The sequence below is a fragment of the Solea solea genome, chromosome 19 (genome assembly GCF_958295425.1).
Source record: "Solea solea chromosome 19, fSolSol10.1, whole genome shotgun sequence".
NCBI classification, from domain to species: Eukaryota; Metazoa; Chordata; class Actinopteri; order Pleuronectiformes; family Soleidae; genus Solea; species Solea solea.
The window spans coordinates 6,973,082-6,991,054 of NC_081152.1; the positions used below are offsets into that span (position 1 = coordinate 6,973,082).

At 39.8% G+C, this 17,973-nt stretch overlaps 1 protein-coding gene across 3 annotated transcripts in view; it reads right to left on the minus strand.

Moving 5' to 3' along the window:
* fibcd1b (fibrinogen C domain containing 1b) overlaps positions 1-17,973 on the minus strand; it is a 145,913-nt gene that overhangs the window by 34,501 nt on the left and 93,439 nt on the right. For all 3 annotated transcript variants that reach the window (XM_058617425.1, XM_058617423.1, XM_058617422.1), the window contains 2 exons: positions 15,225-15,361; positions 218-314 (listed from right to left, as the gene is read on the minus strand). In XM_058617425.1, coding sequence (XP_058473408.1) covers positions 218-314; positions 15,225-15,361 — 234 coding nt within the window. The remainder of the gene's footprint in view (positions 1-217; positions 315-15,224; positions 15,362-17,973) is intronic.

Genomic DNA, 17,973 nt, shown 5'->3' on the forward strand with positions numbered 1-17,973 from the left:
AAATTGAAAATTGAAGAGCCCTAAAACTAGCAATTGAGAATATTTACACATCAGGAGCAGGTATACAGACATTATCAATCAAGATGTGGTCTCAGGTTGGCTTCAGGAGCAGCCCCAATGAAAGCCTCATTTCATTATGTCGTTAGTATAGTGCAATCTAAGGTCACAGGTCACAATACTCATCGCACACACTCGCAAACACAGTCGAGCCACTTACCGAGCCAGTGTTCACCAGTAATTGTGCCGAATCCCTCACGATAGGATTCCCATCCTCTGAAGAAGTTGACTGACCCGTCCTCCCTGCGCTGGATCACCTGGACAACAAAGAGGGAAAGGTAAGTCTTTCTTTTTTTTTTTTATTATTAATCACAAAGTGCACAAACTATAAAGTTCTATACAACAATAAGTACAAGCATTAAAAGCAAGTTTCAATCAAAAGAAGTAAAGATAAAACAAAATCAACCAAATGTAGTACAGTAGTTTCATGGAAGCATATTTCCCCCAATTCTTTGCCTGTTTTGTTGGTAATAGTTGGTCTCTGTCCCATTCTGTGACTGATTCACATGAGCATCTGTGATCCATTCACTCGTCAAGTCCTGCAGCACAACTGTATACACTGCAATCTTTGCTATGTCATTCCATCCAACAACCTGGTGAAAATGCTACAGGCGAAACTTAACTTCCAGTTTCTCTCATGTTGACCTAAAGCTGGTTTGATTCTGCATTAGTTCATGTCTCCAGGTCATGATCCTGCAGCTCATTCAACTCCCTTTCCCTCCTTTTTCTGCCCCATTATTATGATGTGGTTATTCCTCGACTAAGCCCTGCGCTTGGGTGCAAGTTCTGCTCAATGCAACGGTCTCATTCTCCCCAGTAATGTCTCATTCAAAGTCCTAGTGTTGGTTACTGAGCTCATTCGCAACTAATCTAGATTAACTCACACTAACACTTTACGCTTTAACAAATGAATAATGCAAATGCTATTTCCACTAGAGAAGGAAGCTAATAAAAGGAAATCCATTCAATTGTGACCGACTTTGAAACAAATGGCCATGGAATCTTCGCAAATTCATATCCCAATAATTCATAAAACAACAATCCTAAATACACCCGCTGTAGATGAGCAACTTTATAGCAACTTTAATTGATCTCAGCGGTGCGTTCAATCACACGTGTGAAGGTGTGGCATCTACATCAGCGAATACAATAAACGTGGTAACATACCAAGTGTCAGGCAGAGAGGGAAGGGAAATGTGAAAAGAAACAAGCTCTTGTGGAGGAAACCGAGTCAATGTTGAAATGACAAAGGACAGTTTAGGGTTAGTGTGACTTATTTTATAACAGACCATATGGCACCAGACGACAACAACGGCCATCTGGTAAGAAGAAAATCCTGAAGAGTCTGAAATCTTCATCATCGCAAATCTGTCTTCATCATGGCCATCATCGCAAGTGCAGTGTCGTTATTTCTCAACACTATTTTATCATAAAAGCAATTTTCCTTTCTTATGTCACAATTTACTTTTCGACTCCCCATTAAGGGCTTTACTGAATACTTCCCAGCATTCTTCACTTGCGGCGCAATTACAGAAACAAACAGCCTTGACAGAGACTGTGCAGATTGGTTGTATCCATTTTTCTGTGAACTCTAAAGCAGTTAGCAGTATCAGTGCTCTGTTGACAATCCATGCAAGAAGACACCGCAACAAGATATCAGTCAAAAGATGCAAGTGTTTACAAATGTCTCGCTGAATACATATTAACTTAAAAAACAGGGTAATAAAGTTGCTTCCAGGCAATCAGTGTAGGTTTCAGCAAATGCAACTGAAACAGAAGTAAACATTGTCATGGGGACAGCAGCATTTTACGCTCTTGTAGGCATCAATCATCGCGAGGCGACATGCCACTCACTCCAGTGGCTGTGTAAGTCATTCATGGTTCAAGGACAACAATGGCTTATATTAAAGATATGAAAAAAACACCTGACTGTGGTTGCAAACAGTGGTCGGATCAATACATTGTTTTGGTCATTTTTTTTTTAGAATATGACCAGCCATATTTTTCTTTTCTTTCTTTCTTTCGGCTTCTAAAAGTCCCCTTTCCTGCAACCCTGTGACATTTTCTCTTCGAGGCCTGAATATAAATCACGGCACGAAGCCGTCAATTATATATAAAGACACAGAGGGGTTTATATCATCTATTGCATGAGACTCTCGCAGGCTTTGCTCCAGTCTCTTCACATTAGATCATCCAAAGTATCTTGGGTATCTGTATTAACGCCATTGATTTTACTTCTTAACTTCCTTAAGCTGACACGGGGATCTATGTTGACAGTTGTGCAGAATTAGCCTCCGAACATGAAATGTGAATGTGAAGTGACACTAACTAGTTTTACGTTTTCCCACAGTTACGTATAATTTTACATAAACAATTCTATATTTCCTCATGAGAATCGCCGATATGGTTTGAAATTTGGCACTGTAATATTCGGTAATATTCAGTATTTTCCCTTTATTGAAATATACTACAGCTTGAAATTTTAGTATTAATGTATGATGTACTGTAGGTGCTGTATAAATAATGTCATCAATGGCTCATACACAGAGAAGGAGTGTGGCTACAGAACTGCTTAACACACATGCTACAGTTTATACACCAGAACTAATACTATATGAAGCAGGGCTGAACGATTTTGAATACATATCTAATTGCGATCATTTGGACAGTGATATGATTTGCGATATCACAGGGAATGGTAATTTTTACATCATTATTCTCCTTCTCGGATTTAACATGATTACTTTGAGACATTTGTGCAGATGTCCTGTGATTTGAAAACTGCAGTAGGCCGTATTGGGAATTTTCGAAGAACTGTTCAGCCCTAATATGAAGCATACAGTGTACAGCGTTAAACAGATATGTGTTAACATTTATTATTTATCAGGTATCTACATCTGCAGGGTTTGCCAGTCTAACTTACAACAAGCCAATTATCTATTTTTTATGTTTTTTTCTGTATTATGATATATGTTAGGCTGTGTTTTACGTCTTTAACGTGTCTGTCTGCACCACCGCATGAACGAATATATAATCTAACACATTTAGATTGACTTGCTTTCAATTAGCACTTAAAATCAATTACTGTAAGCATGTGGATTTTTTTTTTTTTTTCTTTCAGTGTGACACATTATGATATGACATAAAACACACCAGGGACAATAACCTGCTAATATGGCTATCACTACGATGAAAACAATAACACCTACTCAAAAGCCATTGGGGGGGAAAAGGCTGCGGCATTTGACAGAATAAACAATGCAGCATCGTACTGAATGTATGTATGAAACACATAACCTCCCTGCCTCCTTATCTTATACTCGCTTAGCACTTCTTTCCCCCCACATTCGAATGAGAAACTAAGAGGACTGCAATAGATGATCCCATGTTAAAAGTGAAGTTGATGTTTTCCTTTCCATGCATCCCTAATTGTCTTTTTTCCCCCCTGGCACTAACAGTTTTAGCAGCAGGAGGTGAGGAAATTGTATTAAGTCATCCCTCAACCAAATAAATCTCTCTCTCTCACACACACACACACACACACACACACACGCACAAAGAAAGAGAAAAGACAGTCAAACCAACTCTACTTTCAAACTTTACGGAAATATTTTAGAAAACCACAAACACAAGCATCACATTTTCATTCAAATTGTCTGGGACCTCTGAGAAAAACACACTGTTGATATAATCACAGTGTATTTCTGGCTACACTGTAGAGCCACTTGAAATATCACAACAATCTCCGGAGAGACTGGAGATGGAACCAATGGGCAACGGAAATGCTGCATTGGTGCTACTGTCGTTTCTGAGGATTTTGGGAGATATTTTTTTTTTTGGTATAGCTCAGGAACCTTCAGTCAACAGATTACAGTGCATCTGGCTGTAGTTTACTGCTGCTGTGAGTCAGCGCAACAATCCCGGCCAGTGGTCACATGAAGCGGCACTCCACGGCAGCAGGTCAACCAGCGAGCAGTTCAGCTCGGATTAGGGTTAACACTGTTGTCATATTTGCCATGCCTGCTCCGATATCAAGCATCCTTGTAAGACAGGAGAGGCTCTCTGAGGTGTAATTGCACGCTGACCCTGTGCGTCTGTATCTGTGTATGTCAGTGTGTGTGTGTCCTCCACATATATAGTTCACTTAGCGATACCATCAGGATAACCCATTCTCAGCAGTGTTCATTGCATTACGATAAATATGACGAAAAATGTGCGTCAATGACCCTTTTTCACCTACGAAAAGGAGACTTTAATAAGTAAATAAAAATAAAGGTTGATGTGACAAAAACTATGACGAAATCTATTGCTACAATGAATAAAAACGAGAAGAAAATGATAGGGCGGGACGAGAACCGATCAGAAGAAAGAGATCGAATCAGACTAATCTCTCGATCCGGATGTCAACACGGAGGAGGACACACAAGGGAGGCGGCAACAATGACGGCGTTAGGAAGAAAGAGAAGAGACGACATATGTTTCACCATCTTCAAATTAAAACAAAAATTGTATTTCATTTATTTGATTGCTAAGACAAATAAAAATGTTTCACATCAAAACAGTTATATCTGTGTTGTAAAATAGAACCGTAATAATAACATATTAACAGATGGATAATGCAAACAAACCCATTAGATTTTCGTAGTCTAAATATAATCATATTTTAGTCGACTAAATTACATTTTAGTCATAAGACTTATTAAGTAAAACTTAACCAAAACGGTGAATGCTGCATTTAATGGACACATGTTCGAAAAATTTGAATAATTTGCAATAAAAAACCCATCTGCTGTGCAACGGCCTTAACTCAATGAACAATTTTGAAAAATGCCAAGAAGTGGTCTGAGAACTGAGGAGGGCGGGAGGGAGGGAGAGTGGGGAGCAATTGCGGGGGTGTGGTCTGCATTGATGAGCCTCTCAATCGCTCACATCACGCTCCAAGGATAGCGATGTGGAGTGGAAACAAGAGTGGACTAAGAAAGCCAATGGCAAAATCTGAATGCAGTAGCTCAGTACTTTACACTAAACTCTGAAGATTTGCACCTGGGTCGGCAAATGACATTATGCACATATACACTGGTTTTCACCTGCAAAACGTGGTTTAGGGGTTTAGTTACACTTTCAGAAGCAAAGCCAGCAGTGGGGGTAGATGTAACCCAGGGATTACGGGGAGTGCTGTTAATGCAAAGATACATACAGTGTGTGAATCCTAAATAGTCTGAATTTATGTAGCGCTCTTCCAGTCTTGAATACCACTCAAGTGCTTTACAATCTCAATGTCTCGCCCAATTACACTTCTGCACACGATCTGGAGGAGCCACAGGGATGGAACCACAAGTCTCCTGGTTAGTAAGAGCCGGCTGTCCGGAATAAAATGTGGGCGTGTGTGTGTGTCTATGTATTTACGTCAGTGTCAACATCTATGTGTCGCATGAATGCATTAAGTAGGTCTGCTTAGTTTCTAAAGCCAATATGTTCACAGTAGTACATACTCGTTATGTCTAATCCAATCCCATTTGTTTACAAGCACATGTAAAATAGCAAAGTTGACCAAAGTGCCGCACAGTTAATAATGTAACATATATGGAATGTAATATAACGTCTTAAAACATGAAGCGCAGACAGAGCACACCTCACATTCAAACAGGGGACCAGGGAGCTGCTACAATCGTACGTGCTTCAGTTTTTACGACGCTCGGCTGCTCGATCACCTCGACACGCGACAACAGGGTTTCCACTGGGACACAGCTTAACATCACAACTGACAAATTCTTACACCAAGTGTCTCGCTAGAGGGCCGAGGCTGACATTAAAGTTATTTACGTCAAGGTCACAAGCTGAGAGTTTGGTGAGGGCAGATGATGTTGTAGCCACAGCCTGACTGAGACTTGCATTTGTGACACAGCATTTGTAATTTTTATTTTATGAAAAAATATTTTTTTGCAAGGCCACCGTGTTTCATAACATTAAGTACAGAACAATCCAAAAAAACTGAGCTACAAAATCAATAGTGACTTTGGCCTGTGGTCATATTGTATACCAGTAGTGAACAACATAATGGGCTGGCTAATGGAATCCAGAGCAGTTCCAAATATTGAAAATGATGTTTTAAATAGGTTTGTCCAAGTACATTAAATAGAGTGCACCTCTGTTCTAGTAACAAATAACAAAATCACCTCATACTAGTATCACTAAGATACAACAGGATTCATTAATAATAGTTAGAATAATACTGAGTCACCAACCATGTAGACATAATGTGAACAAAATGGCAAAAGAAAATTCTCAGAAGGCTTTTATTGATTGCCATTTAATTCTACAGCAAACGACTTTTTTCTCTGTTCGTCATCTGCAGAGTTACAATGAAAGGAAAATATTCTGGGACAGTTCTTCCTTTCTTCCTCTCTTCTCTTATCTCTGGAACCTTCTCGTCAGTCTGTCTCCATATTGCGGTGTTTTGACTTCATCCCTCTTTCTTTGCAGCTAATTAATTCCTTATGCAATCTGTTCTACATACACCACCACAGAGCCCAAAAACAAGCCAGCTCCCAGAGGAGACTTCCCCCACATCACTGTCCTTTCTGTACCACCGTGTACGGCACTGTCCAGGGATTGTTGAACTGAGGACAACCGGACTTTGTTGTAGTACAGTGTCCATATGTTGTTCTGTCCACTCAACACTGGACAGAACATGCCCAAGAGGTTTTGAGGTACACTTTTTGTGTCCATTATAGTCTGACAACATAACTGTCTTCACAAAAATAAATGATGGAAGTCTGTAAACAGAGATCTGATCTCTCGTGGTCACGTAAGAAACACATGTAGACACCTTTTAATGCCAGGTGTGAACTGACTGGATCACCTGTGATGGACAGTAATGCCAGGTTTTGAACAAAGTCTCGATCTTTTAAGGATGATTAATCTCTCATTAAAGAGGCTTTGCCAGTAAGACGCAGGTATTTAACCTCTGCTGGGTTGTTATGAAGGCCGGTGATGTCAGTTGCTGCTCCTGGCTGTTTGTAACAACAGTTGCTCAAGTTGTTCGAGTCACATGAGGCTGGAATGAGAAAGACATGAGACAGACGTGCTCCTCTGTCTAACATGGTTTTATTTCAGAATAAAAAGTCATTGCTCTGGCCAGGTTAAAGAGATTTATGTCTCCTTGTTATAGTAAAGGTAAAATAACAATCATACGTAGGACATGTGTGTTGATGTGAGCAGAAGCATGTCTCAAGCAGCTTAGTTGCTGAAAGTATAACTGGGGGAAAAAAAAAAGAAATGACATTGGTGAAAAGAAAAACCAAGGATTTGTCACGATGAATTTTGAAACGTGTTGCAGTTACACTGTGAGTGTAAAAAAACATGACGGGTGGTGATGTAGCCTCCTTCAATCCTTTTTCAGATAAACTGAACATGCAGTCAAGACATCTGCGTAATGGAGCTGCTTGGATTTGTAAATGTACAGATATACGCTGATATTTTTCACATCTGAAACATGTACATAGTTTGGTTCAAATGTTCGCACATGAGAAATGGGAGACGGATTTAACAAGATAAAACAATGCACAGCAGAGAAGCTTGCATTGCCCGCACGGTTCTTTTACCACCAGCCATCATTTTATCGATGCAACAGTAAAGCACAGGCAGAGGCAGACAGGCCATACAGATGAAGGAAAGTACCATTGAGGGGGACAGTGGTTGCTGTAACACATTTCTTCAGAGCGTCTGTGTCAGCAAGGCCCTATAAACAAAGCACTGGCAGTTTAACGTCTCGTGTGCTCCCGCTCTACAGTCAAGGAATTTGTGACAGTTCTTTAGAGAAGTGACGCCTGTGGTCGTCGCATTAGAATTCGTCAAAGGAAAAACTAAATATGTTGTTGTTTAAAAATAAATCAGGAACGCCTATGAACATATAAGTCAATCAAAACGGCCCAAATTGTATTAACGACCAAATCTCCAATCCATCGCACCCAACACTTGCTGAAGGGCTATTGCACTGGCATGATCACATTGAGCTTGTCTGTAATCTCTGCAGGAGATGGAAGCGACTTAACAAGCTGCCTTAAGCTCTTCAGCGGGCTCCCTGTCAACTATTTCGGAGCTCACTGTTTGCAGAGAGCGACACCCTCACTGACACACCAGAGCAGGCGAAGAATCACCACAAGCACTCCAAAGCTGATTGGGGCAGATTTACAGTCTGGCATATGACTGGGTGGAAAAACAGGAAAGGTGCCAATAGCTTGTTAGCTCCTGGCATGTACACACTGTGAACACACTATGTTTATATGTGTGGTGCTTTGGCAGCAGATGTCACCGAGTGCTGCGGCTCTATATACTGACTAAATAAAGTTAATGGGAGACATCTTCAGAGAGCAGTTAATAGATTAGCCATTAGATACACACTAAAATACTCAGAAAACACACAAACGTACGGACTGTCATACATAAAAACAGTGTAGAAAAAAGATAAATACAAGTGTCAAGACTAATAGGTGCTGCTCTAAAACCAGCCTCACACGCCCTTTCATAGATTTAAACAGATCAAGAAAAAAAAAAAGAAAAAAAGAAGCAGGCAGAGGAATTGCCAACAATTTGATTACATTGTTAAGAATATTGATGATATGGTGACAAATTCAACAACGTCTGATGAAAGCACTCGTAAATCCACGGCACTCTGCAGAATCTCTATCTTCAGAAAGGGCCGCTAACATCTGTTGGGGGGATGTTTTATAATCCTATCAGAAAGACAGATGTGCTCTGAACACAGCGGCAGCAAACGAGAACAGAAGGAGAAACACAATCGCACAATCGCAAATACACCATCTCGCTTTTGCTCTGCCGCACGCTTTATGTATTTACATGTACTTCGGTGAACGAGAGGATTATTTTTGGCTCTCAGCAGTAACCTGATTTTTTTTTTAAGATGTACAAACAAGAAACCTGGTTCGCTGTAGTGTTTGAACTGCGTAAGGCAAACATATTAGTAGATATCTTCTAAGGCTTTTGAAAAAAAAACATCTGTGTATGGGCATGACAAACACCACTGAGGAGAAGGATTATTTTTTTACTCAAACTGGTAGGTGTGAGTCAGGATAAAAGTAAATATTAAAATGGATCACTTTTGCTACAATATCAGTATATCTGAGGTGTTTATAATAAAAAAAAGTGGTTTTTTTTATCTAAATGGGCAGAATATGAGGCTTTTAAAAAAACAAAGCCACCCACATATGCATCCTGATCAAATATTATCAGACATAAGGTATTCTTCTTGTGCTTTTATTACTTGCTCCGAAACTGTGCTGTCCTCTCTTAAAACACATTTATTCTCTTGGGCTTTTAACACAGTTTGAGATAGCTTTTACTATTTTTTATTTACATTTGTATTTGTCATGTCTGTGTACAGCACTTTGGCTTTAAAGTGTTTTATAAATGAAGTTGGATTGGATTTTAATTTTTGCCATTCTTCTATCACATGATCTCTTACCAGAAGCCAACAACATCAGCGGTTAATACAATGTAGAGAATGAATTTCAAGCACTGCTGACATCATTGTCCTTGCTACCAGGTATATACGTATGCAACTGGTCATGTGTGCGAGTATGAACCGGAATGGGAATGAAATCTGATCAGACTATAAAAGCATAATATAATATACTGTAAAACCTTTTTTTTCCTAGTGTCATGTTTCTTTCACATGCAGATTATAGTAGGTAAAAAGGAAAATTGGATATAAACCATTCAACAGCAGTGGCATTGGTGGGAGTCCTATTCATGTTTGGGCTTATGGAGGAGAGAGAGAGAATATGAAATATGATCAAAATCAGAGAATGTTCCTGCAGCAGCAGCCCTCACACACCTTTGCAACCTCCCCTCACAATAACCTGCACACAGCCTCAGCTAATGGCACTAATATCCTAAGGACATGTCTGACACTATCTGTGATAATGCCACCAGTAGACAGCTCATGCTCTCTTTCAGCAACACAATAAACTGCCCCCCCGCCAATGTGAGCTAATGAGGGTAAAAAAAAAAATAGATGCCAGCCCAGCATCCTTATTCAGACGGTAAATAATACGTATAATAATAAGTAAAACATATTCATCGACGTACACAGCCATATACACAAACATTTTTAAAAAAGGGATTGTGTTTGGGACAAAAGTTAGATTGTACTTTTCAATTTCCCTGCCTTACAAAGTACTTACAGATAAGACTCAAGTACAAAAACATCCATCCTGGATCCTCTTCTTTTTTTTCCAAATCAATAAACTAACGGACATGAAATATTGAAGAACCTAAGTGACAGATAGAGATCCAGAAAAACCTCTACAACACACTCTGAGATGCTCAAAAGGCACTCCGCGCCTCACAGACGGACTCAACATGCACACAATCGTACATTCAATCACAAACTTTTACATTTCCGTTCTTAGCCGAGCTGAATATTTAAGAGTGATTGCGGTACTTCTGATAAAAGCACCATTTGATAACGCAACTCCGCTGCATATCTACTCTCATTCATTATTTATGCCCGGGTCATTTTTAGTCCCTTCCTTTTCAAAAAAAATAAAATCGTAATAATAGAAAACATTACTCTACGCTTTAAGACCGTGTTTAAATTGAAATGTCCCTTTTGTGGCAAGAGGCAGCCCACATCCTCCCAGCGGATTACTTCATCCGAGAGAGAGAGGGGCTCGAGCGCGTATACAGTAAACACACATATGGATGCACTAAAAATGGAGACATGTATACTGTGCTTCTTTGATTATTTGATGCATCAATCTGTCGACGTAAAGGGCAAATGTGTGGTTTGGGCTCTGTTTGTATACGTCTGTGTGCTGAAGGCCTTGGGGCCTTGTAATGACAGCTCTTTCCTTTTATGTCCTCTCTGTTATCATCCCTCCTACGTCTGTGGTCACACACACTCTACAGGGCGTGAGTTATGATCGCGGACACTAACAGACCAATTTCCTCTGACAACCGGCCACATCAACCGGTACAAATGTTTCCTCTCCAACAATATATAGTTAGCTCAAGTCCTAGTGTAGCTCCAGTCAGTCTCGGCGATTTGTTTTTGTTCCGTTATGAATCACGGGAATATAGAACATTTTTCAGCAACCGTTACTGCAAAAAAAGTGGAAATTAAATAAATAAGAGGCCATGTGGACATAGCGGAAGCTGTGGTAGAATGAGTTGTCTTTAACCCCAAATTGCTCTTGGCTGATGTGCCCACAGCATGTGAAACAGTATATTAGAATGTGTGTGAATAGTTGAACGGCCAAAATGGAATGTAAAGCGTTCAAAGTTGTCAGCAAGACTAGAAAAGCATATTCTACATTACATTTATTACACCATTTCCCATTGTAACTGACCTGAGTGTGAACATGTAGCCGGTGTTTTGTCAGATGCTCAACTGATAATGTCACAAAGCATTTGTCATTTCTCAACATATGCTTATATTAGTCACCATAAGTACCATCGCAGCAGGCGAAAAGTGTCGTGGAATTCAGTTTTTTTTTTTTTGTCATTTGTCACATTTCTTTTCAACTCCATAGTTTGTGTTTGAATAAAGGAAAAAAAAAATCACATTTCTCAGTTCAAAGGATTTCCTGGCTGTATACACCTCACAAGCCCCACCACATGCTATGATTTTATGTTTCCTGCCTTCATATAATTTTTCAGTCCCACAGAGCAAACACTGTAAAATGGTAATGGTAAAAAAGTAATAGCACACTTCAGGTTTCTGTAATTAACACTTGTCCCTGCTTCCTCATGATTGAACCAAAGATATTCACAAAGTAAAAAGATAACTTTTGTCTGCCTTCTGTACAAGAAAAAAGCTGAAAAAGAAAAAGACATATTGAGTTCTATACCTTCTGTGCAAGTGTTTTCCGTGATGTCAGCAGCATATTCCACACACTTCATATTCCGCATTACGGCTATATCCATATAACCAAGGAAATTTGGGCACTATAGGCTATATACACATTACTGTAGAGATTTATCCCTCCTGTCTACTGCACCTCCAAGCTATTACGACCATACATTTTCTGCCTCTATCTCTCCCCCTCTCTCCCGCTGAAAGGACCTGACAGGTGAGTTCACATCATCTCTTGTTTCTGGGGCCTGTGGGAAATGACATGACTACTTAAACCAGGCAGCAGTTTTTTTTTTGATAAGGCAGCATTTTTAATAAATGATGATATACATACATTTTATTGTTTAATGAACAGCTTTAAAAAAAAAAAAAAAAAAAAAGCCATTTACGTATTGGCATAAAGATGGATTGTGTGATATTTGCGGGAGGTTGTGTGAGGTCATACAGAGCATGTATGGAAAATGGGGGAAAATAACACGACTGCTCATACAGGAACAGACGCTCGGTGAGCTGCAGGTGAATTTGGACGATGTAGACGTTCTGTTTGAAGAGACTTGAACAGACGTTTCCCAAAAGGTCACCAATGAGTGATTCTACAGCTCTGCTGATTGACACCTAAATCCAGTCTCTTCTTGTCGCCATTACTTAAGACTGCTGCGTTACCCCCGACGCTCCCTCAGGGCTACTTTTACTGCAAATACAGAAGAAAGATTGGATTTTCTTGTCGGAACTGAAGCTTGAAAAAGTGAAAGTTCTACTGTTTTGTGCACAGTGTTGTAATGTAACACAGTACAGATACTTGGTTACTGTACTTAAGTACAAAATTCACGTATCTGAACCTTTATATCAGGAAATGACTTATACTTAATAAGTAATAATAAAATACTTAAGTGCAATGTCATATACTTTAAGACTTTTACTTAAGTAAAAAAGTGACTTCAACTTCTACCTAAGTCATTTCCTGGTAAGATACTTGTACTTTTACTCAAGTATCCCTTTTAGATACTTAATACAAGACTGTACGTGCAGTATGTCGGACTCTCATTCTCCCCACATCAGATTTGTGTTGTTTCTTTGTCTGAGTCCGGGTCTGTTCCCTCCCTTTACTAAGTAGCCTGCTCATCTCTCAGTCTGTCTGTCGCAGGCTCTGCAACAGTGCTGCCGCTGCTGCTACGTCAAAGTATGCTAATGAGGTGGCACATATGGCTCATTCCTTATTTAAGCCCGGCCATCAGACTGACAGTAAGCCATTTAACTCACCAAGCATCCCATCTCCCTACCTGCCTCTGTTGGCTCACACCACACTGATCTCTTAATGAGGCTAAAGCATTATTACAATCAGCTCAACACACCTGGCAGGATCAGTTAACGACTGCTTTATCACTTTAATCTGAGCTTCGATATAAATCCCTTTACAGGATGATATGCAAGGAGCGGTGGCTTATTGCTTCTTCATTGTGTTAAAAAAAAAAAAAAACGAAAAAAGAACTTATAAAAAGAATACTTGCAACCATGTCTGCGTGCACACAATGTGGCACCGGCATTAATTCATGCAAAGACAGACATGCACACGCTGACAGGCCGGTATGTAGCGCCCGTTCATCATGGCGTGGTAAGCACTCTGTCACTCTGACAGTCCTGCTTTATTTGGTGATAGGAGGCTATGACCTTGCCTATCTCATACGGTTAGTCACAGATTTACAAGTGCACACACATACACACACAAATCACTGTCGTGCCAATGCAACGGCGACTTGGGCTTGAGTTTGATCGTTGGAAATGAAATATGAAGAGGAAAACTAGATACGCTCATCATCCTTGGATATTGTTTAAAGGTGCGATACTTACTATTTTATACTATGGTAAAATAGTCAAATTATTCAACAATATATCTCGAAATATCTATATTCAGGTGTACAAATGTTCCCTCTGACTAAACATGTAGGGGACACGTTTTTCATCCTCAAATCATCCAACAAAAATCCATGAAGAATAGAGAATAATAAGCTGAGTTTAGAGCTAAATGCAGGAGATGGATTTCATGGAGACTAAACCACTTCAATTATTTTTTAATAAATAATAAATAAGATTTCCAAAAGATGTTATAATTCAGTCTTTTGATAACTTTGGACGGATTCAAAAAGATGTAAGAATGTGTCACAACCTGTAAAAAAAAACAAAGTTGTGATGGAATTATGGAGCTCAAATCTCAAACTCTGTAAGTGTTACAAGGTTCTTTATACTGAGAACTGCTCTGCTTTCCCTGAGGGCTGCTACACGACACTTTAGAACAAAGGGAAATAAACGGCTGTAACCAGCAAGAGGCTGTGTGTGTGTGTGTGTGTGTGTGTGAGTGCACACAGTAAAATGCGTCTAAATCACACTTCCAAATATAACTTCAAACAGCTCTGTGTCAATGTTTGTTCACCTCGCTGTCTCTCATTCCCAAAAGACGCCGTGCTTCCAGTATAACGTCTCAGTCAAACAGCTACGTTTACGTTGGCGAGGCCAGATGAGCGACGCGCGTTTTAATCGAGAAAGAAACGCATGGATTTAGGAACTCTAAATGTCTTTATGAAGTCTCCTTTTGTTTGCAGACCTTCTCGAAATACCATGATATGAAGAGCAGAGCCAAAGAAACGCAAAACACAAATAGGTCAGACTTTGGTCGACAATGATGGGTCAGAAAAGTCAAGTTTCTTTTCGTGAGTTTGAAGCAAATCACAAATGTAAAAAAAATAACACAAACCCATATTCTGTTTGTGCCTTAGAAGGTGCTATATACAAAAAATTGTTTATTAAATGCTTTATTTAGTTAATCAAACAGTGTGTAAATAAAATCAGTGCTATTTCATCGTCATGTGCCATTTGTTTGTCGCACAGTGTGTTATCCACCCTCCTTTCATCACTCCACCTGCTGACATTCACACTTCGAGTTTGATTAATTAATAAACTGTTTTCCCGAAACCCAGCATGAAAAACAAGGCACTATTTTCTGAAAGGATCTCTTAAAACTAGTTCTCAAGATTTCACTGTTCTTGGGTGAAACTTTGATGAGTGTGATTCTTGATGCTGTAATTATTGACACGGTTGAATAGTCTGTGACGAAAACCCGTTTTGTAACAGCAAACATCAAACACCTTCCGATTCACCTGTCATCTTTTTCCATCTCCATTATAAGACTTGTGAAAATGAATTAATGTTTTCTATTTTAGTTGCAACTCACTTAAAAGTGGGTTGGTGTGTTTGTGTGTCTGTGTGTGTGTGTGTGTGTTTTGCTCTGACTCACAGTCCAGCCTCCTCCATCTGTAGTCATGTCGCAGTACACCTGAAAGCCTGTAGGGTGGTGCAGAGGAAACACGGAGTAGATGCCGTCCTCTCGCTGACCACTGGCGTACAGGTCGCCACAGTCACGCGGGCGAGAGCCTGGGGAGAGGCAGGAAAATAAATTGAGCTCACAAAGGCAAGGAGTGCTCGCAGCAATTAAAGTAAAATCAGTCTGAAAACACACAAGAAAACAGGTGGGAGGCACAGTGGACATTAGGTTGACTCTATGGTGTGAAGTTGTCCTCTCAAAATCTATTTGAGAAAAAAAATCTGTTTTTTTTCTTGAAAAACAACAGATACAGCAGTGAGACAGTAGAGAACGTGGAAGACGAGGCGAATAAGGCGGGAGAAACTTAAAAAAAAGACAGAATACAAGTAGATCCAAACAAAAACTCACTGTCAAAGAAAAGAAGCAGATACACGGCACAGAGACACACATAACACAAGTTGAAGGCAAAGGACGAAAACAAAAGTCAGAGAGGGAGAAGAAGTAGAAGAAGAACTGTGGCTTCGTGAGGAGAGATATATACATTTGAGTGATACGGCACGGGCCGTGGTGAGAGTATATAACAGACAGACTAAAAGAGAATTCATGAAGACTTAGTGCAAAGAAGTGACAGAGACAGGGGGCTTGTACACTACAGCCGAGCAGAACTGCAGCACCCGTGTCTGCGACCGAGAAACTCGTCTTACACCAGGGATACAAAATCTATTCCCCAGAAAGCAAGTGAGGAACTCTGTGATGAGTACAATGTCATAGATTATGCATGCCAGGCTTCACCGGGTCAAACTCCTGAATATAAAACGGCCACAAGAGTTCTTGAAAAGTCCATAGGAGACTTTTTTTTTTTCTTTTCAAAATTGTCCCTACCTGACATGGACTGGTTGCCTTGAAGCCTTTGCGTTTTCTCTGTGTAAGCATCCCTTAATAAGCTCAGACTTTTCTCATCATCACACATTAATGGCAGAATTTCCCAGTTCCTGTTTTTATCACAGGAAACTGAAGCCGTCTCGGTTTCAAGGGACTTAAAAAAAAAAAAAAAAAAAAGACAATATCATCATTATTTGAGGATTTCGCCCTTCATAACAAAGGCTTTCAGAGTTGTTTTTTTTTCAAGTGGAATGATCCTTTGAAAGAAACATTTCTTGAACTCCCATCATGATCACACTATTACTCTTGGCTTACTACATGAATACGTTTGGTGTACGGAACAAGGAAATCATCTTTCTACTAAAAAAAAATAAGGTCAGACAGAGTTTCCTGTCATGACTGCAACACTTACTCTCATGTTATCTGTATTTTCCAGTTTGCTAGTGCATCATGTTTCCTGTCATATTAGAGGCTGCTATTCCCTCCTGCCCTACAGTGGTTATCACGTCTCAGAATCACTACCATTTACCACCTTCAGCCATGACCTCCTGCACAAAAGTGAACCACATCCCACTCTCCTAACTCTCCAGCATACACATCATGACCACGGTCCCTAAGTCTGCTGCCACACTAGCAATTGCCATTTTTGGCAATTTATCAATTTAATCTCATGCCTGTGTTAGCCCGTGATGCCAATTATGGATTATTGTGGTTCCACCTCCACGTGGTGGTGACATGGATCTGCATCTGAATGCATCATCTGAGCTATAATATCTGAATACTGAGTGGAAAAAAAGCACATGTATTATCCATTTCCTAAAATTGCTTTTGTAAGTAAAGTAAGATAATGTTAGTTTCTGCTGCCTTTTGCACTTTACCGGGGCAGAGGTAGAGCTAGTTGACAATTTTGAATCTGGTTAATGCAGCGTGCATTGCATCTACATCTTGTTAAGAATAAATCACATCACAAGTCAGACTACTTTTATTGCCTTCTTCTAAATGGGATATTGAGCAGATTGCAAGTAGCAGAGGTGGAAAGTAATGAATTACATTTACTTGTGTCTGTTACTGACTAATAACAGGTGAACGGTGAAGACAGGCGAATGATGAGGACAGGTGAATGATGAAGACATGGTGAATTGGCGCTAATTAAGGTCCCTGAGTGAGTGAGGAAGTTAAAACGCGTTTGACCCATTTTGACTGACACATTATGTGTTTACATATTTTATTTTGTCAGCACTTTCATTTGTAAAGGTTTGCCTTTAATTAAAAACAATTCCTGTTGTGAGATGTGTGGGTTTTTTTTGCACGACACAAGAACCCCAACCTTGTTAAAAAAAAAGTAACTAATAAGTAACTTTTACTTTGAGTACATTTTTAAGCTACTTATTCAAAATAGTGGTACTTTTACTTGAGTAGAATATTTCGGTAATCTTTCCACCTGTGATGTATTCAGCCTTTACCTGTCTTGCACCTCTTGCTTTTTTTTGACGAGACAGAACACCTGTCGGTAAACCATGTTTCTATCTTAACCTTTGGCTGCCTTTGAGTCTGAGTTCTTTACTTGCACACTGAGCCTCTTCCCACCTGTAGATATGGAGCATTTTGTGACAAAGTATAGTGTTTTCCTGAATGGTCCCCCTTGCTGCGTGTCCATAGATCTCACAGATCCCAGTTCTAAAATAACTGCGCTTTATAAACAGTTACAGGACAGAGGGGGTGATGTTTTATACTATTCCTACTGACAACAAGTCCAGTGAAAACACTAAAGCATAAAATGAGTCGGGCTCTCAGTAGTTTTTGCCACTCTGAACTTGCTGTTTCCAGCTGAAATAGGTTT